The 24418-nt window shown below is 53.3% G+C and overlaps 1 protein-coding gene across 8 annotated transcripts in view; it reads left to right on the forward strand.

Moving 5' to 3' along the window:
• NFIC (nuclear factor I C) overlaps positions 1-24418 on the forward strand; it is a 114433-nt gene that overhangs the window by 44426 nt on the left and 45589 nt on the right. For all 8 annotated transcript variants that reach the window (XM_045380594.3, XM_065534473.2, XM_065534474.2 and 5 more), the window contains exon 3: positions 23038-23109. In XM_045380594.3, coding sequence (XP_045236529.1) covers positions 23038-23109 — 72 coding nt within the window. The remainder of the gene's footprint in view (positions 1-23037; positions 23110-24418) is intronic.

Raw genomic sequence — 24418 nt, forward strand, 5'->3', positions numbered from 1 at the left:
GAGATGAGCAAACACCCGTGCAGTCACTAAGCAACTCAGCAAATCCATAGGCAATCACTAACTTCCTCTGAAGGAAAAAAAACAGAAGACTGAGATTGAGGGTGGCCAGAGGCTGCTTGAGGTGAAGGAGCTCAGGGTAGACCTCTCTGAGAAGGGAGCATTTGAGCTGAGACCAGGAGAGATCTCAAGGGAGAGAGCAAGCAGTTAGCTGTTTAGACAGAGGGAACAGAATGTGCAAAGGCCCTGAGGCAGGACTGGGCCAGGTGCATTGGAGGAACAGCGAGGAGGCCCCTGTGGCTAGAGCAGAGTGAGTGAGGGGGAGAGAGGGAAGAGCGGAGGGCAGAAAGGGGACAGGACAGGTTGTGCTGGGCCTGTGGTCCTAGTACTTCACTTTGAATACTCCCCCAAATCTCTTAAGGTTCCTCATGTTCCTTTCCCTGACAAGCATTTATTTTGCACCTGCTGTATACCAGATCCTATCAGGAGAATCCCAAATATTCATGCAACAAGTTCATATTGGGTACCTATGGTAGGCCGGGCTCTGCTGGAGTAATCACGCTCATTTGACTGCAAGCATTTATTGAGTGCCAGCTGTGTAAAAGCATTTATCAAGCACCACCTGTCTACTAGGCTGTGGGGAGAGAGGCCACATGAAAGCTTGGGAAGGAGAAAAGTTTCCTTCCACTCCCTTTCAGGTTCGTGCCCTCTGGTTTCCAGCCCCCTCCCACGTTCAAGGCAACACTTAAACCTCTGGGTTCAAGTTCTGTTGTCCACTGCGTGGCCGTGAGACCCAGGGCAAGCCCCTTCCCCTCTCGGATCTTCCGTTTCTCGCTCTGTAAAGCAGGGCACTCCACAATCTGATGTGTTTACAACTCGACATCTACTTTTTGCGGCAAGGGAAACTGAGGCACAGCAGAGTGGAGATGTGTCTCTCTTCCTCCCCAAGCAAGACTGACATGGAGTCCATTCTTCTGACCCCACGCCAAAGCCAGGGCGTTTGGTGTTTTGTTTTTTTCTTGGAGGCCCAGAGAGGGGCAGGGCTTGCCTGAAGCCACACAGCACCGGGCAGGCCTCAGGATTGCGGAGAGCCTTCCCCTCGGCGCCTGCCCGGGCTCCCGTGTCTTCCTCCTGCCTCCTTTGGCTGGGCCGCCAGCCTTGCCTCCCGTCCTCTGGACTCCCCAGGGGCTGCCCAGTTGGAGACAAGGCCCAAGAAATATCAGAAGGAAGGGGAAGCCAGGAGGGGCCTCCGCCTCCTCCCGCCACCCCCCGCCGCGCCCAGCTGCCCCCACCCAGTGCCCGACATTGGCAGAGTGTCCTCGGGCGCTTCCGCCTGGCCCTGCCTGCCTCGTGTGGCCACTGATCCCTTCCGGAGCCTCTCCATGGGGACGCCCGTGTGTGCGCTCAGCCCGTGGGCACATGTGGCTCCCGGGGCTCCCCCCTCCACCCCCCAACCCCCTGCCTGCCCCTCTCCCCCCATCCCTTCCGGAGCCTCTCCATGGGGACGCGTGTGTGTGCGCTCAGCCCGTGGGCACATGTGGCTCCCGGGGCTCCCCCCTAGGCCTGCCCTTCTCCCCCCCCCCCACAGCCGCCAAGCCAGGCCTGCCAGGAAGATGTTGGGCGGGGGGTGGGGGGGTGCGGGGAGGCCTCGGCTTGGCTGCTGGAGAAGCCAAGAATTTGCTCCAAATGTAAACAGCGAGTTATTTTCAGTCCACTCCCCCCCACCCCGGGTGGCGTTGACACATTTGACATTGGCGGGACCGGGAGGGGGTGGGGGCGAGGGTGTGCGTGCGGGTATTTTTAACCTTGCTCCTCACATGCCTGGAGTTTGGCTGGTGCCGAGTGGCGTTTAATGGGGAGGGGGCGCGGAGGCGTGGGGGGCCCTGGGTGGCCGTGCGCGGGTGGGCGCTTGGCAAGGCCGCCTTGCTGTTGGTACCACGTGTTTAACCCCTGAGAGGCTGCAGAGGGGCTGGGGGAGGCGACCCAGGGTCCAGGGGTGCCCCCGAGGCTCCCTCGTCACCTTCTCCTGGTGTCCCCCCCCCCCGCAACCCCACCCAGGAGGGCAGGGCCGGGTGCCTGAGGCCGGTGCCAGCCCGCGCCGCCCAGACCCACAAAATGGCCGCCAAGGCCAGAGAAACATCTGGAACAGGGGAAGGGAGAGGCGAGAAAATGGCCGCCAGAGGGATGATGTCATGGGCGGCGTGGCCTCCCAGAGCGTCCCCAGCACGGGGCGAGTCCCTGCCCGCAGGCCTCCGAGCAGGGCCCTGCGGCCTCCAGGGGCCTCCGGACCCACTGTCCAGGCCGGACACCCTCCAAGAGTGACACCGGGGTCCCCAGGGATCCCCAAAGGCGGCCCTGAGACCTGGGGGAGGGCCTGGGCCTCCAGTCCCAGCAGCCCGATGCTGGGGACGGTCCCGGGGCGGTGGTGGCCGCTGACCTGACCCGCAGGACACCGAGGCGTCCACTAGCGCCCGGGAGGGCCCGGAGCCAGGCCATGGAGCTGGGGGGGGGCCGGGTGGAAAGAAAAAAGAAACTTTTCTTTGAAAGTGATTCCGAAGCAGGTTGGCTCGGGCCCAGGCGGCCCGGCGGCAGGGGAGAGGGAGATGGAAAGTATGGGCCAGACTTGAGGAATGCAGGAAGGACGAGGACGGGGAGGCCCGGGGTGGAGGCCGGCATCCCGGAGGTCACCCAGTCCACGCCTCTCTGCCTCTCGGGCCCCCCCAGGTCTCATCCAGATTTTCCTCCCTGTCCCTGGCGTGGGCGGGGAGTGCCGAACATTGATGGGGGCTTGTGTTTTTTCTTCCTTTGATTTATCCAGACAGGCTCCGGAGGAGGGCTGGGCAGGGGTTTTAGGTCATCTGCACTGCCAGGATGTGGAGGCTCAGAGAGGGAGAGTGCTTTTAGTGAGGTCACACAGCACTGACAAAACTGATGGTTGCTTCTCTCCTTTGAGCACCTTGGGGAGGAGGAAGTTCTCTATGGAGGATCAGGGTCTGTATTGGAATTCCTTTATATTTTTATTTTATTTAATTAATTAATTTATGTTTGAGGCAGAGTTTCGCTCTTGTTGCCCAGGCTGGAGCGCAATGGCGTGATCTCGGCTCACTGCAACCTGCACCTCCTGGGTTCAAGCAATTCTCCTGTCTCAGCCTCTTGAGTAACTGGGATTACAGGCGTGCGCCACCACGCCCAGCTAATTTTTGTATTTTTAGTAGAGATGGGGTTTCACTGTGTTGGCCAGGCTGGTCTCGAACTCCTGACCTCAGGTGATCCACCTGCCTCAGCCTTCCAAAGTGCTGGGATTATAGGCTTGAGCCACTGCACCCGGCCCCTTTTTCTTTCTTTCTTTCTTCTCTTCTTCTTCGTTGTTTTTTTTTTTAAACAGAGTCCTGCTCTGTCACCCAGGCTGGATTGCAGTGACTTGATCATGGCTCACTGTAGCCTCGACCTCCTGGGCTCAAGCAGTCCTCTCACTTCAACCTCCTGGGTAGCCGGGACCACAGGCATGCACCACCATGCCCAGCTAGTTTTTGGGTTTTTTGTTTGTTTGTTTGTTTGAGACAGAGTCTCACTCTGTTGCTCAGGCTGGAGTGCAATGGCATGATCTTGGCTCACCAAAACCCCCGCCTCCCAGGTTCAAGCGATTCTCCTGCCTCAGCCTCCCAAGTAGCTGGGATTACAGACACCCGTCACGATGCCCTGCTAATTTTTTGTGTTTTTAGTAGGGACAGAGTTTTGTCATGTTGCCCAGGTTGGTCTCGAACTCCTGACCTCAAGTGATCCGCCTGCCTCAGCCTCCCAAAGTGCTGGGATTACAGGTGTGAGCCACCATGCCTGGCCTATTTTTTGTATTTTTCGTAGAGATGGGGTCTCACTATGTTGCCCAAGCTGGTCTTGAACTCCTGAGCTCAGGTGATCCACCCACCTTGGCCTCCCAAAGTGCTGGGATTATAGGCATGAGCCACTGTGCCCTGCCTACTTTTTTTGTAGAAATAGGGTCTCGCTATGTTGCTCAGGCTGGTCTGGAACCCCTGGCCTCAAGTGATCCTCTTGCCTTGGCCTCCCAAAGTGTTGGGATTACAGGCATGAGCCACTGCATCCAGCCAATGTCTGTGTGTTTTTCACTGCTCTGTCCCCAGTTCCTAGGACAGGGCCTGGTACATAGTAGGCGCTCAAGATGTGTGTTGGATGAAAGCATCACAGTTTTCTCCTGAGACTGGGGTTTGTACAGATGCTGGCACAGGATGGAGGCAGAGGCTCGGGAAACGCAAAGCAGGTTGCAATGTAACTAGACGCACACGGGAACCCTGTGGTCACATTTCTCAGGAGGGACATGAGGAGGCGAAAACTCAAACTTCCCTCACTTCAAGCGCAGATTCTGTGCCAGGAGCTGTGGACGATAAACCACATTTGAACAGAAGCCTGAATAAAGCAGAAGGGTGAGCCAGGCAGGCATTTGCAGGGATGGTGTTCCAGGCAGTGCTCACAGCCCGTGCAAAGGCCCTGAGGCAGGACCGTGCCTGGTGCAGTGGTGGAACAGCGAGGAGGCCTGTGTGGCTGGAGCAGAGTGAGCGAGGGGGAGAGAGGGATGAGGGGAGAGGAGAGAGGGGGCAGAGGCAGGCTGTGCGGGGCCTTGAGCGCTGTGGGGAGATGGGGAGAACTTGGACTTTTACATATTTGTTTGGTTTTGTTTTTGGTTTTTTTTGTTTGTTTTGTTTTTGAGACGGAGTCTCCCTCTGTCTCCCAGGCTGTAGTGCAGTAGCACAATCTCGGCCTACCACCTTGAACCCTCTGCCTCCTGGGTTCAAGCCATTCTCCTGCTTCAGCCTCCTGAGTATCTGGGACGACAGGCATGCGCCACCACGCCCGGCTAATTTTTCTGTTTTTAGCAGAGACGAGGTTTCACCATGTTGGTCAGGCTGAGCTCGAACTCCTGACCTCAAGTGATCTGCCTGCCTTGGCCTCCCAAAGTGCTGGGATTACAGAGGTGAGCCACCGTGCCCAGCCGAACTTTTACATATTTGTAGACCCAGACACAGTCCAGGGTGCTGGGGACTAGAACAAAGGTTTGGAGAAAGGGCTGGGGAGGGTGTTCCAGAGAAGGAGACGTCAGAGCTGGGCTGCGAAGTATGGCTGGAGGTCTCCTGAGAGGGAGAGGGGCAGGGAAGACAGCATAGCCGGAGCTCAGAGGACTCAGGCCCAGGTCACGTGTATGTTCCATTGCCTTCCAGGACAGAGAAAGTTGAACCTTCACCGGGTAATGTTTAAAAATGGCCGGTGACACCCAGTAGCTGGGAATTCCAGGCCCTGGCTTTGGTTCTCTCTTTAGCTGGCTGAGGTTGGGAGGCGGACGTGGCAGCCGGCAGAGCCAGCAAAATTTGGAAGCTGGCTAACATTGGAAAATCAACCAGGCGAACTCACGGTGGCGGCCGATGCTGGAAACCTGGGCTCCGTGAGGTCCAGCAGATGCCCTGCTGGGGCCCAAGTGGACATCCTAGGCCTTCTGACAACCCGCCAGGTTTTTAAATAAGTGTGATTATGGTTTCAGCAAGTCCTGTCCTTTCTACAGCCAAAAGATCATTCAATATGGCCACTCTGGGCAATGCCGGGCCACCCTGCTGGGCCAGGGCGTTGTGTTCAAGCCAAGATTCGCAACACCCGAGAGTCCAGAAGTCACTCGGCAGCCAGAAATTACTTTAAAAATTGCTTTACATGTGGTAAAACACACATCACACGATTTTTTTTTTCTTGAGACACGGTTTCACTTTGTCACCCAGGCTGGAGTACAGTGGCACTATCTATTGTAGCTCATTGCAGCCTCAAACTCCCAGGCTCAAGCAATCCTCCCACCTCAGCCTCCTGAGTATCTGGGACCACAGGTGCAGTACACACCACAACACCCTATATATGTGTGTGTGTGTGTGTGTGTGTGTGTGTGTGTGTGTATCTATTTTTTGATACAGAGTCTCACTATGTTGCGTCATCCCAGCTCACTGCAACCTCCACCTCCCGGGTTCAAGCAGTTCTCCTGCCTCAGCCTCCCGAGTAGCTGGGACTATAGGCACACACCACCACACCTGGCTAATTTTTGTATTTTTAGCAGAGACGGGGTTTCACCATATTGGCCAGGCTGGTCTCAAACTACTGACCCTGTGATCCACCTGCCTCAGCCTCCCAAAGTGCTGGGATTACAGGCGTGAGCCACTGCGCCTGGCTGACACCCGGCTAATTAAAAAAAATATTTTATAGAGATGGGGTCTTGCAATGTGGTCGAGGCTGGTCTCGAACTCCTTGCCTCAAGCGATTCCTCCCATCTCAGCCTCCCAAAGTGCTGGGATTCCAGGCGTGAGCCTCTGTGCCCGGCCCAGAGACTTTTGAAAGTCTAAAATGGATTGTCTCATAGGCCACATTACTCGTCTTCACGCTGTGGGATAAAACCCAGGCTTCTCACTGCAATGCACACGGCCCTGAGTGGTCCCGCTCCCCTCCCCATCCCTTCCTCTTTCCTTTGCCCACCACGCTGCAGCCTGGGGTCTGTCGCTGCCCCTCCCACATCCATCTTCATTCCTGCCCCGTGGACCTTGCCCTTGTCACCGAATCTGCCTGGAACGATTTCACCCCAGCTCTCCACACCGCCGGGCTCCTTCTCCTGCTGGAGAGCCACCGTCACATCCTCGGAGAGGTTCTGCCTGAGTCCTCCCTCCAACGCCGCCCCCAAAGCCATTCCGCCTTCGGCCGGCTTCATCGCCTCCATAGAACCTAGAACCGTGTGAAATGATCTGAGGCTTCCTCTGTGTGCTGGTTCTGCCCTTCTCCCTCCTCACTTCCTTCTCTGCCATCCCCCCAAGGCCTGGCGAGTAGTAGGTGGTCAGTAAACACCTGCTTTGTGAGTGCCGGCCTCCTAGTCACCAACGGCGGAAGCTTCAGCCACCGGATGCAAGGAGTTGTCCCTCGCAAAGGGGGTGGGTGCTCCCGAGCGGGAAGGGTGGGGCCGGAGCCCACGGCCATGCCTTTGTCATGAGCTAGGACGGACCGAATTTGGGCTCGTGGCCACAGACAGGAGAGAACAGTTTGTCCGCACCGTCAGTGCCATCCAGCGTGCATGGCTGTTGTTGTGCCTCGTGTGTTTGCTTGAGCAAAGGCTACAGGGTGCAGTGACATTCCTGGCTGTCCTTGACACCCCACGGACTGGGAAGTCAAGAGAACTGGCTCTCGGCCAAAGGAGGGTGTCATTAGAAATACAATTTGCTGGCTGGGTGCGGTGGCTCACACCTGTGGTTCCTCCAATGTGGGAGGCAGAGGTGGGAGGATTGCTTGAGCCCAGGAGTTTGAGACCAGCCTGGGCAACATAGCAAGATTGCATCTCTAATTTTTTATTTTTATTTTTTATTTTTTTTGAGACGGAGTCTCGCTCTGTCGCCCAGGCTGGAGTGCAGTGGTGCGATCTCGGCTCACTGCAAGCTCCACCTCCCGGGTTCACGCCATTCTCCTGCCTCAGCCTCCCGAGTAGCTGGGACTACAGGCGACCACCATCACGTCTGGCTATTTTTTTGTATTTTTAGTAGAGATGGGGTTTCACCGTGTTAGCCAGGATGGTCTCGATCTCCTGACCTTGTGATCTACCTGCCTTGGCCGCCCAAGGTGCTGGGATTACAGGCATGAGCCACCGCGCCTGGCTGCATCTCTGTTTTTGTTTTGTTTTGTTTTTTAAAGGCAGCCAGGCAGTGTGGCTCATGCCTGTAATCCCAGCACTTAGGGAGGCCGAGGCAGGTGGATCACTTTGAGCTCAGGAGTTCGAGACCAGCCTGGGCAACATGGCAAAATCCCATCTCTCCTGAAAATACCAAAATTAGCCAGGTGTGGCGGGCACCTGTAATCTCCACTGCTTGGGAGGCCGAGTCAGGAGAATCGCTTGAACCTGGCAGTCAGAGGTTGCAGTGAGCCGAGATCACATCACTGGACTCCATCCTGGGCAAGAGAGTGAGACTCTGTCTCAAAATAAATAAATACATAAAAAGTAAAAAAAGAAATACAATTTGCCTTGCAGAACCAGGGCCTCTCTTACACTAGCATGTGTGTGGTTATCCATGCTAAATGGTGCTGAAAGAGCCATTTGTGTCTCTCGGAGGAGATGTTTGAGGAAAGTCCTGAATGAGGGGAGAGAATGAGCCACGTAGATAGCTGAGGGAACAGTGTTCCAGGCAGAGGCACAGCCTGTGCAAAGGCCCTGAGGCAGGACCACGCCTGGTATGTTGGAGGAACAGTGAGGAGGCCCTCCTGACTGGAGCAGAGTGAGGAAGGGGAGAGAGGAAGGAGGGGAGGGCAGGAAGGGGACCGATCGGGCCATGCAGTGCCTTGTGGGCCACGGGGAGAAGATGGGATTTTCCCCACAAAGAAGGTGGGAGCCATGGAGGGCTATGGGCAGAGGGCGGCAATGGTCATTTAACTCCTGGAGCTTGGCAAAATGCTATCATCAAAACAGACGTTAACACAAAACCTATAGCTATCCCCTTCCCCTCCGGAAGCTCCTCTGAGCATAGCCACAGAACTGTAAGGTAAGGCAGCGATTGGAAACGCCCACTTTATAGATGGGGAAAACCAAGGCTCTGGCAGAGGAGGTGACTGGTCCAGGGCCACATGGCCAGATTTGTGCTGGGGCTGGAACTCCATCGAACTCAGGTTTCAGGGTGCAGCCCTCGTTTCCATGAGATACTTTGAAATCACACAAGTCTGAGACTTGCCACCTCTTCTTTAAAAACCCCAGTGCTTTTTTTTTTTTTTTTTTTTTGAGATAAGGTCTTACTCTGCTGCCCGGGCTGGAGTGCAGTGGCACAATCATAGCTCACCCACTGCAGCCTCGACCTCCTGGGCTCAAGCAATCCTCCTGTCTCAGCCTCTTGAGTAGCTGAGACTAACAGGTGTGCACCACCACACCCAGCTAACTTTTTTTTTTTTTAAAGTAAAGATGGGGTCTCCTGTGTTGCCCAGGCTTATCTCAAACTCCTGAGCTCAAGTAATCCTCCTGCCTCGACCTCCCAAAGTGCAGGAATTACAGTTGTGTGCCGCCACGCCCAGCCCTCCAGTGCTTTTTTATTATTCTTTTTTATTTATTATTATTATTATTATTTGAGACAGAGTCTTGCTCTGTCGCCCAAGCTGGAGTGCAGTGGTACGATCTCAGCTCACTGCAACCTCTGTCTCCCAAATTCAAGCGATTCTTCTGCCTCATCCTCCCGAGTAGCTGAGACTACAGACACCCACCAGCATGCTCGGCTAATTTTTGTATTTTTTTTTTTTTTTTTTTTGAGACGGAGTCTAGCTCTGTTGCCCAGGCTGGAGTGCAGTGGCCGGATCTCAGCTCACTGCAAGCCCCGCCTCCCGGGTTCACGCCATTCTCCTGCCTCAGCCTCCCGAGTAGCTGGGAGTACAGGCGCCCGCCACCTCGCCCGGCTAATTTTTTTTGTATTTTAGTAGAGACGGGGTTTCACCGTGTTAGCCAGGATGGTCTCGATCTCCTGAACTCGTGATCCACCCATCTCAGCCTCCCAAAGTGCTGGGATTACAGGCTTGAGCCACCGCGCCCGGCCAATTTTTGTATTTTTAGTAGAGACCAGGTTTCACCATGTTGGTCAGGCTGGTCTCAAACTCCTGACCTCCAGTGATCTGCCTCCTTGACCTCTGGGGATTACAGGCGTGAGCCACCACTCCCGGCCCTCCAGTGCATTTTAAAGGCTCGGAAAAGTCCTGCGTTGTCCTGAAAACTCAGCGATGCTGAACCTTTTTGACCTGCGAACCCCAGGTTTGGGTAAAGTCTGCTGACGTCTAGCGGCACACCCATAGGAAACCCCCAGTGACTTGATTCACCAGGTCCTCGGCCTGGCTTTAGTTTCTCCGGTGTCCGTGTTTGCTTGTGCAATCATGAATGTATATTGACCAGCACCAGGTGCCAAATTGAACGTCTGGACTGAGCTCAACTGCAGAAGGCAACAAATTTGAGAGGGTGTCTACCAGGCCAGGAGAACACACACAAACCGCAAACATTTGAAAGCTTGCAATCGACATCGTATAAAATTTGAAAAGATGTTCATTTGTATGTTTTGTTTTTGTTTTCTTTTTTTTTTTTTTTCTTGAGACGGAGTCTCTATCTGTCACCCAGGCTGGAGTGCAGTGGTGCGATCTCGACTCACTGCAACCTCCGCCTCCCGGGTTCATGCCATTCTCCTGCCTCAGCCTCCCGAGTAGCTGGGACTACAGGCGCCTGCGACCACGCCTGGCTAATTTTTTGTGTTTTTGGTAGAGGCGGGGTTTCACCATGTTAGCCAGGATGGTCTCGATCTCCTGACCTTGTGATCCGCCTGCCTTGGCCTCCCAAAGTGCTGGGATTACAGGCATGAGCCACTGCGCCCGGCCTGTTTTTGTTTTCTTAAGACAGGGTCTCAGTCTGTCACCCAGGCAGGAATGCAGTGGTACGATCGTAGCTCACTGCAGCTTCGAGTTCCTGGGCTCAGACGATCCACCCTCCTCAGCCCCCAGAGTAGCTGGGACTGCAGGCACAGGCCACCACGCCAGGCTAATTTTTACATTTTTGTAGAGACGGGGTCTTGCTCTGTTGCCCAGGCTGGAGTGCAGTGGTGTGATCTCAGCTCACTGCAGACTCCTGGGTTCAAGTGATTCCCCACCTCAGCCTCCCAAGTAGCTGCAACTATAGGCACATGCCACCATGCCCAGCTAATTTTATTTTTATTTTTGGTAGAGAGGGCGTCTCCTTATGTTGCCCAGGCTGAATTCCTGACCCCAAGCAATCCTCCCGCCTCGGCATCTCAAAATGCAGGGACAGGTGTGAGCCACTGTGTCCAGCCTGTTCAGATGTTTTAAAGAGAAGTGTGGACAAAACTGGGTTGGTGCCTCCACATCCCTCTCTGTGTGATGTTGGGTAATTTTCTTACCCTCTCTGGGTATCCTGGAGATTGTCAGCCCCAGCCAAGGATGGTTATAAGGCATTAAACAATACCTAGGGCAGAGCCTGACATCTAGAACTCATTAAACCATCTCTACACACAGATGTTGTTGTAATTATTATCAGTGCTATTCTCTCGGTCCACACCCCGACTCACACCTCAGTGGCCCCAGGTGGGGGTGCTCTGAAATTTCTCTGACCTGTGCAGTAGCTGAGGAGGAGGGGCCGGGGGTTCTGCTGGAATAAAGCACAGAGGAGGAAGCTTTGAAGGATTTGTTCTGTCCCAGCTGTCCCCAGTATCACAGTTAGCCACGTGGATGGCAGAAGGGACCTTTGACAGTGGACACAGGGGCCGGAAGGTCCCAGCCTGGGGCTCACTGCAGTCTCTGCCTTCCAGTTTCAAATGATTCTCCTACCTCAGCCTTCCGAGTAGCTGGGATTACAGGCGTGCCACCACGCCTGGCTAATTTTTGTATTTTTAGTAGAGATGGGGTTTCACCGTGTTAGCCAGGCTGGTCTTGAACTCCTGACCTCAGGTGATCCACTCACCTCGGCCTCCCAAAGTGCTGGGATTACAGGCATGAGCCACTGCGCCTGGCCTTGGGGCTTTATCTAACCGGCCAGAGAATGGGATTCAAACACCAGGAACCATCCCAAACCGCCAACAAGAAGGAGTCCTGGAGTGAGGGGAACCGAGATCCCTCCTAAAAGGATTTGCGAGGTGTCACAGAATCAAAATTACAGCAAGGGCTCAACTGTGAGACCCCGGGGTGCCCGCTTATTGGCTCTAGACCCACCAGCTGGTGTTCTGTGAATTTGATGCCATTGCTGTCTCACTTTGTGCCTCAGTTTCCCCGGCTGGCGATTACCGTCCCCATATGGGGACGTGTCTGCTGCAGAGGAGTTAACGAAGATTTGCGAGGCAATGGAGGCAACATTTGCAGCCCAACATAGTCAAAGGAATTACTCACTGTGCATTAATTTGTTGTTGTTGTTTGAGACGGAGTCTTGTTCTGTCGCCCAGGCTGGAGTACAATGGCGCAATCTCGGCTCACTGAAACCATCCCCCGGGTTCAAGCAATTCTCCCATCTCAGCCTCCGGAGTAGCTGGGGTTACAGGCATGCACCACCACGCCTGGCTAATTTTTGTATTTTTAGTAGAGACAGGGTTTCGCTATGTTGACCAGGCTGGTCTCAAACTCCCGGCCTCAGGTGATCCTCCCGCCTTGGCCTCCCAACCTCCCTAGCACTTCGACGATCTGAAATGACCCTCTTGATTTATTTGCTGACTTGTTCATTTCCTGTCGTGTTCCCATTAGAACATCAGTGCCTCGAGGGGAGGGATTCTTGTCCTGTGTCACCGCTGTGTCCCTCGGGCGTCTGGCATCCGGGTAGCTCTCTGCAATCCGTTTGCTGAGTGATCAAAGGAGAGAACTAATGGCAATATAGTGCAGCTCCAATGTACAGATGAAGAAATCCAGCCTCAGAGATGTGGAAGTACTTGTCCAAGGCCACACAGCCGGAAGCCCGCCAACTCTTTTAGTAAAGGGCCAGTGACACTGTAAACATTTTAGGCTTTTAGGCAGGTGACACGCGGTCTCTGTTGCATATTTTTTCTTTTGTTTACAACCCTTTAAAAATGGAAAAGACAGGCCGGGCGCCGTGGCTCACGCTTGTAATCCCAGCACTTTGGGAGACCGAGGCGGGCGGACCACGAGGTCAGGAGTTCGAGACGAGCCTGACCAACATGGCAAAACCCTGTCTCTAGTAAAAATACAGAAAGTAGGCAGCCGTGGTAGCGGGCACCTGTAGTCCCAGCTACTCGGGAGGCTGAGGGAGGAGAGTCACTTGAACCCGGGAGGCGGAGGTTGCAGTGAGCCGAGATCGCGCCACTGCACTCCAGTCTAGGAGACAGAGCGAGGCTGCGTTTCAAACAGAAAATAAAATAAAATAAAATAAAATAAAATAAATAAATAAAAATCTTCTAGTTTTCCCACTAATGTCAGTACCCACAGACTGATTCCAAAACCCTGCACTGAGAATCTAAAATGCTACCAACCCCAACTCTCATGCTGGGGAGAAAGTGCTTGGTTTTTTGTTTTTTGTTTTTTTGTTTTTGTTTTTGTGTTTTTTGAGACAGAGTCTCGCTCTGTGGAGTGCGAGGCTGGAGGGCAGTGGCGCGATCTCAGCTCACTGTAACCTCCGTCTCCTGGGTTCAAGCGATTCTCCTGCCTCAACCTCCCAAGTAGCTGGGACTACAGGTGCCCGCCACCATGCCCAGCTAATTTTTGTATTTTTAGTAGAGATGGGGTTTCTCCATGTTGGCCAGGCTGGTCTGGAACTCCTGACCTCATGTGATCCACCCGCCTCTGCCTCCCAAAGTGCTGGGATTACAGGTGTGAGCCATTACACCCCGCCAAATCCTTGGTTCTTTAGGCTGGAGTGCAGTGGTGCGATCTTGGCTCACTGCAGCCTCCAGCTCCCAGGTTCAAACAATTCTCCTGCCTCAGCCTCCCGAGTAGCTGGGACTATGGGCGCATGGCAGCACACCCAGCTAAATTTTTTTTTTTTTTGGTACTTTTAGTAGAGACGGGGTTTCACCCTATTGTCCAGGCTGGTTTTGAACTCCTGACCTCAAGTGATCCACCTGCCTCAGCCTCCCAAAGTGCTGGGATTACAGGTGTGAGCCACCGCGCCCCGCCGAGTGCTTGGTTCTTTCTCGACTCAATCCCGTTTTCTTCTGCACAGATCGGGTCTGCCTCTACTCCCCTCACCCCATGCCCCATTTCACCCATTGACCTCTGAAGCCCAGAGATGGGCAGGGGTTTGTCTGAGACCACACAGCAAGAGGGGCAGCAGAGGACGATGGGAACCCAGATCTGGTTGCCTCCCAGCCTACACCCCTGCAGCCCCCTGGCCCTTGCAAACTTGTATTTAAGCCTCCTCGTTACAGGGGTTTGGAGCCGAGGAAGCCCTGCTGTCTTCTAGTAAATGCTCTCCCTAGACGGCAATCTTTGATGGAGGCTCTGGGAGAAGTTATTCAGGCCTGTGCATTTATTGAGTGCCTACTGTATACCTGGTGCGGGTATAGGGTTGGGTGGAAGGGTCTTGTCCACTATAGTGTTTCAGAACCCTTTTTTTCTCCCCCATTATTGTCTTCCCTGGCCAGGCAAGGTGGCTCACGCCTGTAATCCCAGTCCTTTGGGTGGCTGAGGCAGGAGGATCACTTCAGCTCTGGAATTTGAGTTCAGCCTGGGCAACATAGTGAGACCTCATCTCTACAAAAAAATGGTTTTAAAAAATTAGCCGGATGTAGTGCCACAAGCCTGTAGTCCCAGCTACTTGGGAAGCGAAGGCGAGAGAATCGCTTGAGCCCAGGAGGTCGAGCCTGCAGTGAGCTATGATGACGCCACTGTACTCCATCCTGGGCCACAGAGTGAGGCCCTGTCTCAAAAAAAAAAAAAAATCAAGACCATAATTGCCTCCCTCTAAAGAGCCCTTTTAAATATTGTTTCCCTAATCACTCCCCTGTGAAATTTTAATGGCATTAAGTATATATTATATATTATATATAGGTATATAAAGTATACCTATTTGCCATATAGATAGGTATATAAAACGTACCTATATGGCATGTAGATATGTAAAATATGCCATATAGGTATATAAAATATACTTATAATATTAAATATGTATATATAAAATATACTGTATATGTTCTCTTCTATACTATAACTATATATGTCTGTACATTATTATTATTATTATTATTATTGAGATGGAGTTTCACTCTTGTTGCCCAGGCTGGAGTACAGTGGTGTGATCTCGGTTCACTGCAACCTCCGCCTTCTGGGTTGAAGTGATTTTCCTGCCTCAGCCTCCCGAGTAGCTGGGATTACAGGCATGTGCCACCACGCCCGGCTAATTTTGTATTTTTAGTAGAGACAGGGTTTCTCCATGTTGGTCAGGCTGGTCTCGAACTCCTGACCTCAGGTGATCCACCCTCCTTGGCCTCACAAAGTGCTGGGATTACAGGTGTGAGCCACCGTGCCCAGCCTACATTTTTTTAAAAACACAAAATTCTGGCCAGACGTGGTGGCTCACACCTGTAATCCCAGTGCTTTTGGAGGCCTAGGCAGGAGGGTCACTTGAGAGACCGGCCTGGGCAACATAGTAAGACCCCTGTCTCAAAACAAAACAACAACAGAACTTCTGAGTTAGGCAACTTTACTCTGCATCTGACACCAGCTTTGGGAAATACGCTCTGTGCACTGGGCCTTGGTTGACCAACCTCACAAATTGAGCAGATTTAATCAGATGGGGCCAGGAAGTGCTATTTCAGCACAATAAAAATTCAGCAGATGGAAGCTGCCCACTGGGGTCTGGGGAATCTTGGGGCCTTGGAAGTTAGCCAGCCTGAGACATTATGCACTTATGCACATCTGCTCAGATCGAAAGAAGGTCCATTTTAAGGCTGGGTGTCTACTAAGTAGGTGGAGGAGGAGGAGGAATTATCTGTGCCTCTTTTTCTTTTCTTTTCTTTTTTGTTTTTGTTTTGTTTTGTTTTGTTTTTTGAGATGGAGTCTTGCTTGGTCACCCAGGCTGGAGTGCAGTGGCTCGATCTTGGCTCACTGCAAACTCCGCCTCCCGGGTTCACGCCATTCTCCTGCCTCAGCCTCCCCAGTAGCTGAGACTACAGGCGCCCGCCACCTTGCCCGGCTAATTTTTTGTATTTTTCGTAGAGACGGGGTTTCACCGTGTTAGCCAGGATGGTCTCGATCTCCTGACCTCGTGATCCACCAGCCTCGGCCTCCCAAAGTGCTGGGAGTACAGGCGTGAGCCACCGCACCCGGCCCCTCTTTTCTTTTCATGGAAGCAGCCAGGGCAACACAGTGCGCTAGAATGTTCCTTGCTGATGGCAAAATATTCTGTGCTGTCCAACTTGGTCACCACCAGCAGCCACATGTGGGTCTTTGGTGCTTGAAATGTGATTTGTGCAACTGAGCAACTTAAAATTTAATTTTCTTTCTTTTTTTTTTTTTTTTTTTTTTTTGAGACATAGTCTTGCTCTGTCACCCAAGCTGGAGTGCGGTGGCTCCATCATAGCTCACTGCAACCTCCACCTCCCAGGCTTAAGCAATCCTCCCACCTCAGCTCCCCGAGTGGCTGGAGCTACAGGGATGCCACTACAGCCAGCTAACTTTTGTATTTTTGTAGAGATGGGGTCTCGCCATGGTGCCCAGGCTGGTCTGGAACTCCTGGGCTCAAGTGATCCTCCTGCCTCGGCCTTTCAAAGCACTGGGAATACAGGCATGTGCCACTACGCCCCGCCTAATTTTATTTCAGTGTAGCTGACTTAAATGTAAAAAGTCACATGTGGCTGTGACTCTCATACCGAGGGCTCTAGAACATGGGGAGTTTTCAGGAGCCAAATGATGGAATAACGGTCAGCAGGTGGTTGGGAAATATTCCCAGGTTTTAGAGATGATTTAAAATGAGACGGCCAGCTGGGCACAGTGGCTCACGCCTGTAATCCCAGCACTTTGGGAGGCCAAGGCAGGAGGATCACCTGAGGTTGGGAATTCAAGACCAGCCTGGCCAACGTGGCAAAATCTCGTCTCTACTAAAAATACAGAAATTAGCCAGGTGTGATGGTGGGAGCCTGTAGTCCCAGCTACTCAAGAGGGTGAGGCAGGAGATTTGGTTGAACCCGAGAGGCAGAGGTTGCAGTGAGCTGAGATCGTGCCATTACACTCCAGCCTGGGCAACAGAGCAAGACTCCGTTCCCCCCCCCCCCCCGCAAGAAAAAATTAAATTTAAAAACACATAAATTCCTAGGACTGTAGGAAAAGAAGAAAACTTCCTTAACCCAAGAAAGGGAGCTACAAAACCCCACAGCTAACCCCATTACTTAGTGGTGAGAGACTGGATGTTTTCTCCTGTGATCGGGAACAAGGTAAGGACACCACTCTAACCATTTCTATTGAACATTGTACTGGAAGTTCTGCCAGACCAATAAGGCAAGAAAAGAGGCGGGACGTGGTAGCTCACACCTGTAATCCTAGCACTTTGAGAGACCAAAGCCAGTGGATCGCTTGAGCCCAGGAATTCCAGACCAGCCAGGGCAACATCACGAAAAACCCGTATCTACAAATAATACAAAAATTAGCCAGATGTGGTGGCGTGCACCTGGGGGCCCAGCTACTCGGGAAGCTCAGATAGGAGGATGGCTTGGTCTCAGCAGTTTAAGACTGCAGTTAGCTGTGATTGTGCCGCTGCACTCTAGCCTGGGTGACAGAGCAAGATCCTGTCTCAAAAACAAAGAAGAAAAAGAGATCATCCTGGCTAACATGGTGAAATCCCATCTCTACTAAAAATACAACAAAAATTAGCTGGGCGTGTGGGCGTGGTGGCGGGCGCCTGTAATCCCAGCTACTCGGGAGGCTGAGGCAGGAGAATTGCTTGAACCTGCAAGGCGGAGATTGCAGTGAGCTGGATCGTGCCACTGCACTCCAGCCTGGGCAATGGGAGAACAAGAGCGAGATTCCATCTCAAAAAAAAAAAAAAAAAAAAACAACCAACAACAGATACAAAATAACACCATGGAAGACAGTAACAACAGTGCTATTAATCAAATAGCTATAGTAGTGAAGCCACTCTCTGCCTGGTGAAACGCTGACTATGGCAACCATGGTTCTGGGAGTTTTATTAATAATTCATTCATCACCTTTTTTTTTTCCTCTTTTTTTTTTTTTTTTTTTTTTTTTTTTTTTTTGAGACGGAGTCTGGCTCTGTCGCCCAGGCTGGAGTGCGGTGGCCGGATCTCAGCTCACTGCAAGCTCCACCTCCCGGGTTCACGCCATTCTCCTGCCTCAGCCTCCCGAGTAGCTGGGACTACAGGCGCCCGCCACCTTGCCCGGCTAGTTTTTTGTATTTTTTAGTAGAGACAGGGTTTCACCGGGTTAGCCAGGATGGTCTCGATCTCCTGACCTCGTGATCCACCCGTCTCGGCCTCCCAAAGTGCTGGGATTACAGGCTTGAGCCACCGCGCCCCGCCTCTTTTTTTTTTTTGAGATGGAGTCTCATTCTGTCACCCAGACTAGAGTGCAGTTGGTCCGATCTCGGCTCACTGCAACTTCCACCTCCTGAGTTCAAGTGATTCTCCTGCCTAAGCTTCCTGAGTAGCTGGGACTATAGGCATGCACCACCACACCCAACTAATTTTTTTTTTTTTTTTTCGGAGACAGAGTCTCACTCTGTCGCCCAGGCTGGAGTGCAGTGGCGCAATCTCAGCTCACTGCAAGCTCCGCCTCCCGGGTTCACGCCATTCTCCTGCCTCAGCCTCCCCAGCAACTGGGACTACAGGCGCCCGCCACCACGCCCAGCTAATTTTTTTTGTATTTTTAGTAGAGACGGGGTTTCATTGTGTTAGCCAGGATGGTCTCGATCTCCTGACCTCATGATCCACCCGCCTCGGCCTCCCAAAGTGCTGGAATTATAGGCGTGAGCCACTGCGCCCGGCCCCAACTAATTTTTTTATTTTTAGTAGAGGTGAGGTTTCACCACGTTGGCCAGGATGGTCTCGAACTCCTGACCTCTTGAGCCACGCACGTTGGCCTCCCATAGTGCTGGGAATACGGGCGTGAGCCACTGCGCCTGGCCAATGTTTCATTCATTACCATCTTGTCCCTCATAAATAGCTTCCAAGAGAGGGTGCTATAGCTGTGTCCATTTCACAGATGAGAAGAGTGAGGCGTGGATGCATCTGAGACCCCACTGCCTGGCTGTCCAAATTGCAAGCTCATGCTGGGAGCCACCGTGGGGGCCTGGCACTTAGTAGGTGCCCAAGAAACATTCTTGCTTCCCAGGGAAACATCCGGACGCCAGCTGGACACTGCAGCCTGCTGAGTCCATGTGGGCTTTGGTTCCAGAAGAGGGTCCTGTGCCCACAGCCTGGAGCCCAGACGGCCGGCTGCCCAGGCTGGGCCCTTCCCAACATCATGGCCACCGGTGCCCAGCCTTGAGGCAGTCCAGATGGAACTGGCCAGCTCCGAGGGGCCGCTGGCTGCCCCAGCCTGGGATCGGCTGCAGGGCTCGGGGCCGAGCTGGGCACACTCCCCTCGGCTGCTGTCTGGCCCAGTTGGCCACGGCTGGGGCAGCCTAACTGGAGGAAGGGCTTCTCTCATCTGTTCCTCTGTTTCCTGATGAGGAAACTGAGGCACCGGGCCTTGCTCCTGTGCTGTTTATGGCACCTTTGGTCGTGGCAATCAGTGGGTGCTGGACACACAATGTGTGCAAAGCCGTTAGCACAGTGCCAAGCTAACTCCAGAGGCTCTGTGTGCCAGGAAGTATCATTGCTTTGATCATTCCCACGGCAACCCTGAGAGTGGTCTTCATTTATTTTCTTTCATTTATTTATTTATTTATTTTTGAGACAGAGTCTCGCTCTGTCACCCAGGCTGGAGTGCAGTGGTGCGATCTCGGCTCACTGCAAGCTCCGCCTCCTGGATTCATACCATTCTCCTGCCTCAGCCTCCCGAGTAGCTGGGACTACAGGTGCCCGCCACCACGCCCGGCTAATTTTTTGTATTTTTAGTAGAGACGGGGTTTCACCGTGTTAGCCAGGATGGTCTTGATCTCCTGACCTCGTGATCTGCTCGCCTCGGCCTCTCAAAGTGCTGGGATTACAGGCGTGAGCCACCGCGCCCGGCCGATTTATTTTTTTAAAAGAAGGTCTTGCTCTGTCACTCAGGCTGGAGTGCAGTGGCATGATCACAGCTCACTGCACCCTCGACCTCCCAGGCTCAAGTGATCCTCCTGAGTAGCTGGGACTACAGGCATCTGCCACCACGCCCAGCTAATTTTTTTCTTTTTCTTTTTCTTTTTTTATAAGATGGAGTTTTGCTCTTGTTGCCCAGACTGAGTGCAATAATGGTGCGATCTCAGCTCACCACAACCTCCACCTCCCAGGTTCAAGCAATTCTCCTGCCTCAGCCTCCCAAGTAGCTGGGATTACAGGCATGCACCACCATGCCCGGCTAATTTTGTATTTTTAGTAGAGACAGGGTTTCACCATGTCGGTCAGGCTGGTCTCGAACTCCTGAGCTCAATGTGATCTGCCCGCCTTGTCCTCCCAAAGTGCTGGGATTACAGGAGTGAGCCACCATGCCTGGCCTATTTTTTTTTTTTTTTTTTGTATTTTTTGTAAAAACGGGGTCTCACTATGTTGCCCTGGCTGGTCTCGAACTCCTGGCCTCAAGCGATCCTCCCGCTTCGGCCTCCCAAAGTGCAGAGATTACAGGCGTAAGCCACTGTGCCACTACCCCTGGCTTAATCATCATCTCATTTTGCAGATGAGGAAACTCAGGCCTTGAAAGGAAAGTAACTTGCTCAGGAACGCAGAGACCCGGGGACTCTCAGAGACAGTACTTGGCTCAGGTGTCTGATCCCAGCACAAAACTGGATAAAATAACCCTGGTGAAAAAGCCCATCGCGGGGCCTGGGAGGGAGAACACTGCTGATGGTTCTGACCCGTAGCTTTCCTTGTCTGTGAAGCGGATACAGCCAGGCACGGTGGCTCACGCTTGTAATCCCAGCACTTTGGGAGGCCGAGGCAGGTGGATCACTTGAGGTCAGGAGTTCAAGACCAGCCTGACCAACGTGGTGAAACCCCGTCTCTACTAAAAATACAAACATTAGCCAGGCGTGATGGCAAGCGCCTGTAATCCCAGCTACTCTGGAGGCTGAGGCAGGAAAATCAATCGAACCAGGGAGGCAGAGGTTATAGCGAGCTGCGATCGCACCACTGCACTCCAGCGTGGGAGACAGTGTGAGAGCCTGTCTCAAAAAAAATACAAAAAAATAAAAGAAATAGAAGAAAGTAGTAACAGGGCGGACTCTCATGATTGAAGTCTCCACATGCCCTCAAGTGCTTCAGGAGTATGCTCTCCTCACTACCTCCCAGCTCTGATAAGGCCTGGGCAATGTTTGTGCCATGTGGAAAATGAGAAACAGGCTCAGGACAGTTAGGCAACTTGCCTGAGGTCACACAGCAATTGCATCCTGGCCTTGGGGTCTGGCTGGTGGGCCGGAGGAGCATGACTCTCTTCCTGCGGCCTTTGATGTTGGTTCCTGCCACCTTTGTCTTTGACCTGGGCGATCCATGGGTGGGACTGGGGAAGGGGGTCTGCCTGGCTGGGCTTGTCCACCTGCCCCCCAGCTTCAGCCCTCCATGGAGGGGTCAGGGTTCCAGAGGGGGCGGATGTGACTCGTCCTGCATCCAGGCTGCCAGAGCTGATAACGCTGAGCTCAGCGTCTGTCTGCCTGCGCGTCTGCCAAGGAACCTGATTATTTTTAGATAAGATGGAGGGCCAGGCGCCGGGGCAGAGGGAGCACCCAAGCCGGGCGAGCGGTGGGGGCGTCGCCATCACAGAGACCACCCCTCAGCCTCCTCTCTCTGAGGTCTCTGAATGGCAACCCAGGACGAACAGTCGGGTCCCTGGGACTACAGGGGCAGAGGCTGAGGCTGAGGGACTGACGTCTCCAGGACTCACCTCTCTGGTCCTCAGTTTCCCCGTCTGTAAAATGGGCACAGTGGTAGGCCTCCCGCATAGGGCTGAGGCGGGGCTGAATGACTGAACCTCATTTTATTTTATTTACTTATTTGTTTGTTTATTTATTTATTTATTTATTTATTTTGAGATGGAGCCTTGCTCTTGTCGCCCAGACTGGAGTGCAGCGGCATGATCTCCGCTTGCTGCAACCTCTGCTTCCCGGGTTCATGTGATTCTCCTGACTCAGCCTCCCCAGTAGCTGGGATTACAGGACCGTGCCACCACGCCCGGCTAAGTTTTGTATTTTTAGTAAAGACGGGGTTTCGCCATGTTGGCCAGGCTGGTCTTCAACTCCTGACCTCAAGTGATTTTCCTGCCTTGGCCTTCCAAAGTGCTGGGATTACAGGTGTGAGCCACTGTGCCTGGCCGTTTTGGTTTGTTTTTTGTTTTTTGTTTTTTTTTTTTTGAGACAGAGTCTCGCTATGTCACCCAGGGTGGAGTGCAGTGGCCGGATCTCAGCTCACTGCAAGCTCCGCCTCCCGGGTTTTTACGCCATTTCCTGCCTCAGCCTCCCGAGTAGCCGGGACTACAGGCGCCCACCACCTCGCCCGGCTAGTTTTTTGTATTTTTTAGTAGAGACGGGGTTTCACCGTGTTAGCCAGGATGGTCTCGAACTCCTGACCTCGTGATCCGCCCGTCTCGGCCTCCCAAAGTGCTGGGATTACAGGCTTGAGCCACCGCGCCCGGCCCGTTTTGGTTTTTTGTTTGTTTGTTTGTTTAATTTTATTTTCTGAGATGGGGTCTTGCTATGTTGCCCAGGCTGGCCTCCAACTCCAGTCGCCCAGACTGGAGTGCAGTGGTGCAATCTTGGCTCACTGCAACCTCCGCCTCCGAGGTTAAAGCGATTCTCCTGCCTCAGCCTCCCGAGTAGCTGGGATTACAGGTCCGTGTCACCACACCTGGCTAGTTTTTGCACTTTTAGTAGAGATGGGGTTTCACCATGTTGGCCAGTCTGGTCTCAAACTCCTGACCCTGACCTCAGGTGATCTGCCTCCCTTGGCCTCCCAAAGTGCTGGGAATACAGGCGTGAGCCACTATGCCTGGCCTGAACTTCATTTTACAGATGAGGCTCAGAGAGGGCAAGTGACTTGCTCAGGGTCACACAGCAAGAAAGCAGCAGGGCGGGGATTTGAACGTCGGTCTGTTAAGACTCCTGGTGTCTAAGTTCTTACCCATGACTGAGCCACCCCTTCAGAAGCGGAGGGCTTACCCCAGCATACAGGTACACTGGCGCTCACAGGGGCCTAGCTGGTGTCTGCAGGGTGCCTAGCCAGATGTCCGTGACCCTCTAGGGCAGCAGCCAAGGGAAGGGCCCAAGCAGAGACCCCGGGGCCTGGGCGTGTTTCGGGGCCACTATCTGTCTCCACAGCACTGGCCCAGCCCAGGACTGGGGCACCAGTGCCAACACCTCATCTGTTCCTGGGGTGGGGTCTTTGTGACGTCACCAATGTTTCTTCCCTCTCTTTGCAGATGCAGAGCAGAGCGGCAGTCCCCGGGCAGGGATGGGCTCTGACCAGGAGGACAGCAAGCCCATCACGCTGGGTGAGTCTGGGGGCATCGTGGCGGTGAAGGGTGGAGGGCACAGCCCTGTCCTTGTCTTTTATTTAGGAATCATTTGCTTGGCACCACTCGTTTTACAGAGGAGCAGACTGAGGCTCAGAGAGGTTAAGGGGCCTGCCCAGAGGCGACCAGGGAGCTGGGTTGGAACCCACTACTCTGAGCTGCCAGCTTCTGGGCTCTGAGGTGCTCAGCCCATGGGAGACCCCGGAGGGTTCTACAGTCCCATGGGATGTTTGGGGGATTTTGTTTGTTTTGTTTTGTTTTCATTCATTTATTTATTTTGAGACGGCGTCTCACTCCGTCACCCAGGCTGGAGTGCAGTGGCGCGATCTCAGCTCACTGCAACCTCCGCCTCCTGGGTTCAAGTGATTCACCTGCCTCAGTCTCCCAAGTAGCTGGGATTACAGGCACGCGCCACCACGCCCGGCTAATTTTTGTATTTTTAGTAGAGACAGGGTTTCTCCACGTTCGCCAGGTTGGTCTTCAACTCCTGATCTCAGGTGATCCACCTACCTCGGCCTCCCAAAGTGCTGGGATTACAGGCATGAGCCACCGCTCCTGGCTTGTTTGTCTTAGAAACAGTCTCACTCTGCTGCCTAGGCTGGAGTGCAGTGACACCATCCTAGCTCACTACAGCCTGGACCAGCTGGGCTCAAGCAATCCTCCCACCTTAGCTGCTCAAGTAGCTGGGACTACAGGTGTGCGCCACTGTGCCTGGCTATTTTTTTTTTTTTTGAGATGGAGTCTCACTCTGTTGCCCAGGCTGGAGTGCAGTGGTGCGATCTCAGCTCACTGCAACCTCCGCCTCCTGGGTTCACGCCATTCTCCTGCCTCGGCCTCCCGAGTAGCTGGTATTACAGGTGCCCGCCACCAAGCCTGGCTAATTTTTGTATTTTTAGTAGAGATGGGGTTTCACCATGTTGGCCAGGCTGGTCTCAAACTCCTGACCTCATGATCCGCCCACCTTAGCCTCCCAAAGTGCTGGGATTACAGGCATGAGCCACCGCGCCTGGTTTTTTAAAATTTTTTTGTTTTTGTAGAGACAAAGTCTCAGTATGTTGCTCAGACTGGTCTCAAACTCCTGAGCTCAAGTGATCCTCCTGCCTTGGCTTCCCAAAGCGCTGGGATCACAGGTGTGAGCCGCCACACCAGCCCTCATGGGATGTCTTAATAGATGGGTAGGACAGTGTAATTCTATGTTGTAGGGATAGGAAGTGGGAAAATTTAGCTCACCTAGACCAGAGCAGTCACTTCCATCCTAGCCCCCAGCTCCTGCCCTTGTCCCCAACCG

This window comes from Macaca fascicularis, chromosome 19, assembly GCF_037993035.2.
Source record: "Macaca fascicularis isolate 582-1 chromosome 19, T2T-MFA8v1.1".
Taxonomy (NCBI): domain Eukaryota; kingdom Metazoa; phylum Chordata; class Mammalia; order Primates; family Cercopithecidae; genus Macaca; species Macaca fascicularis.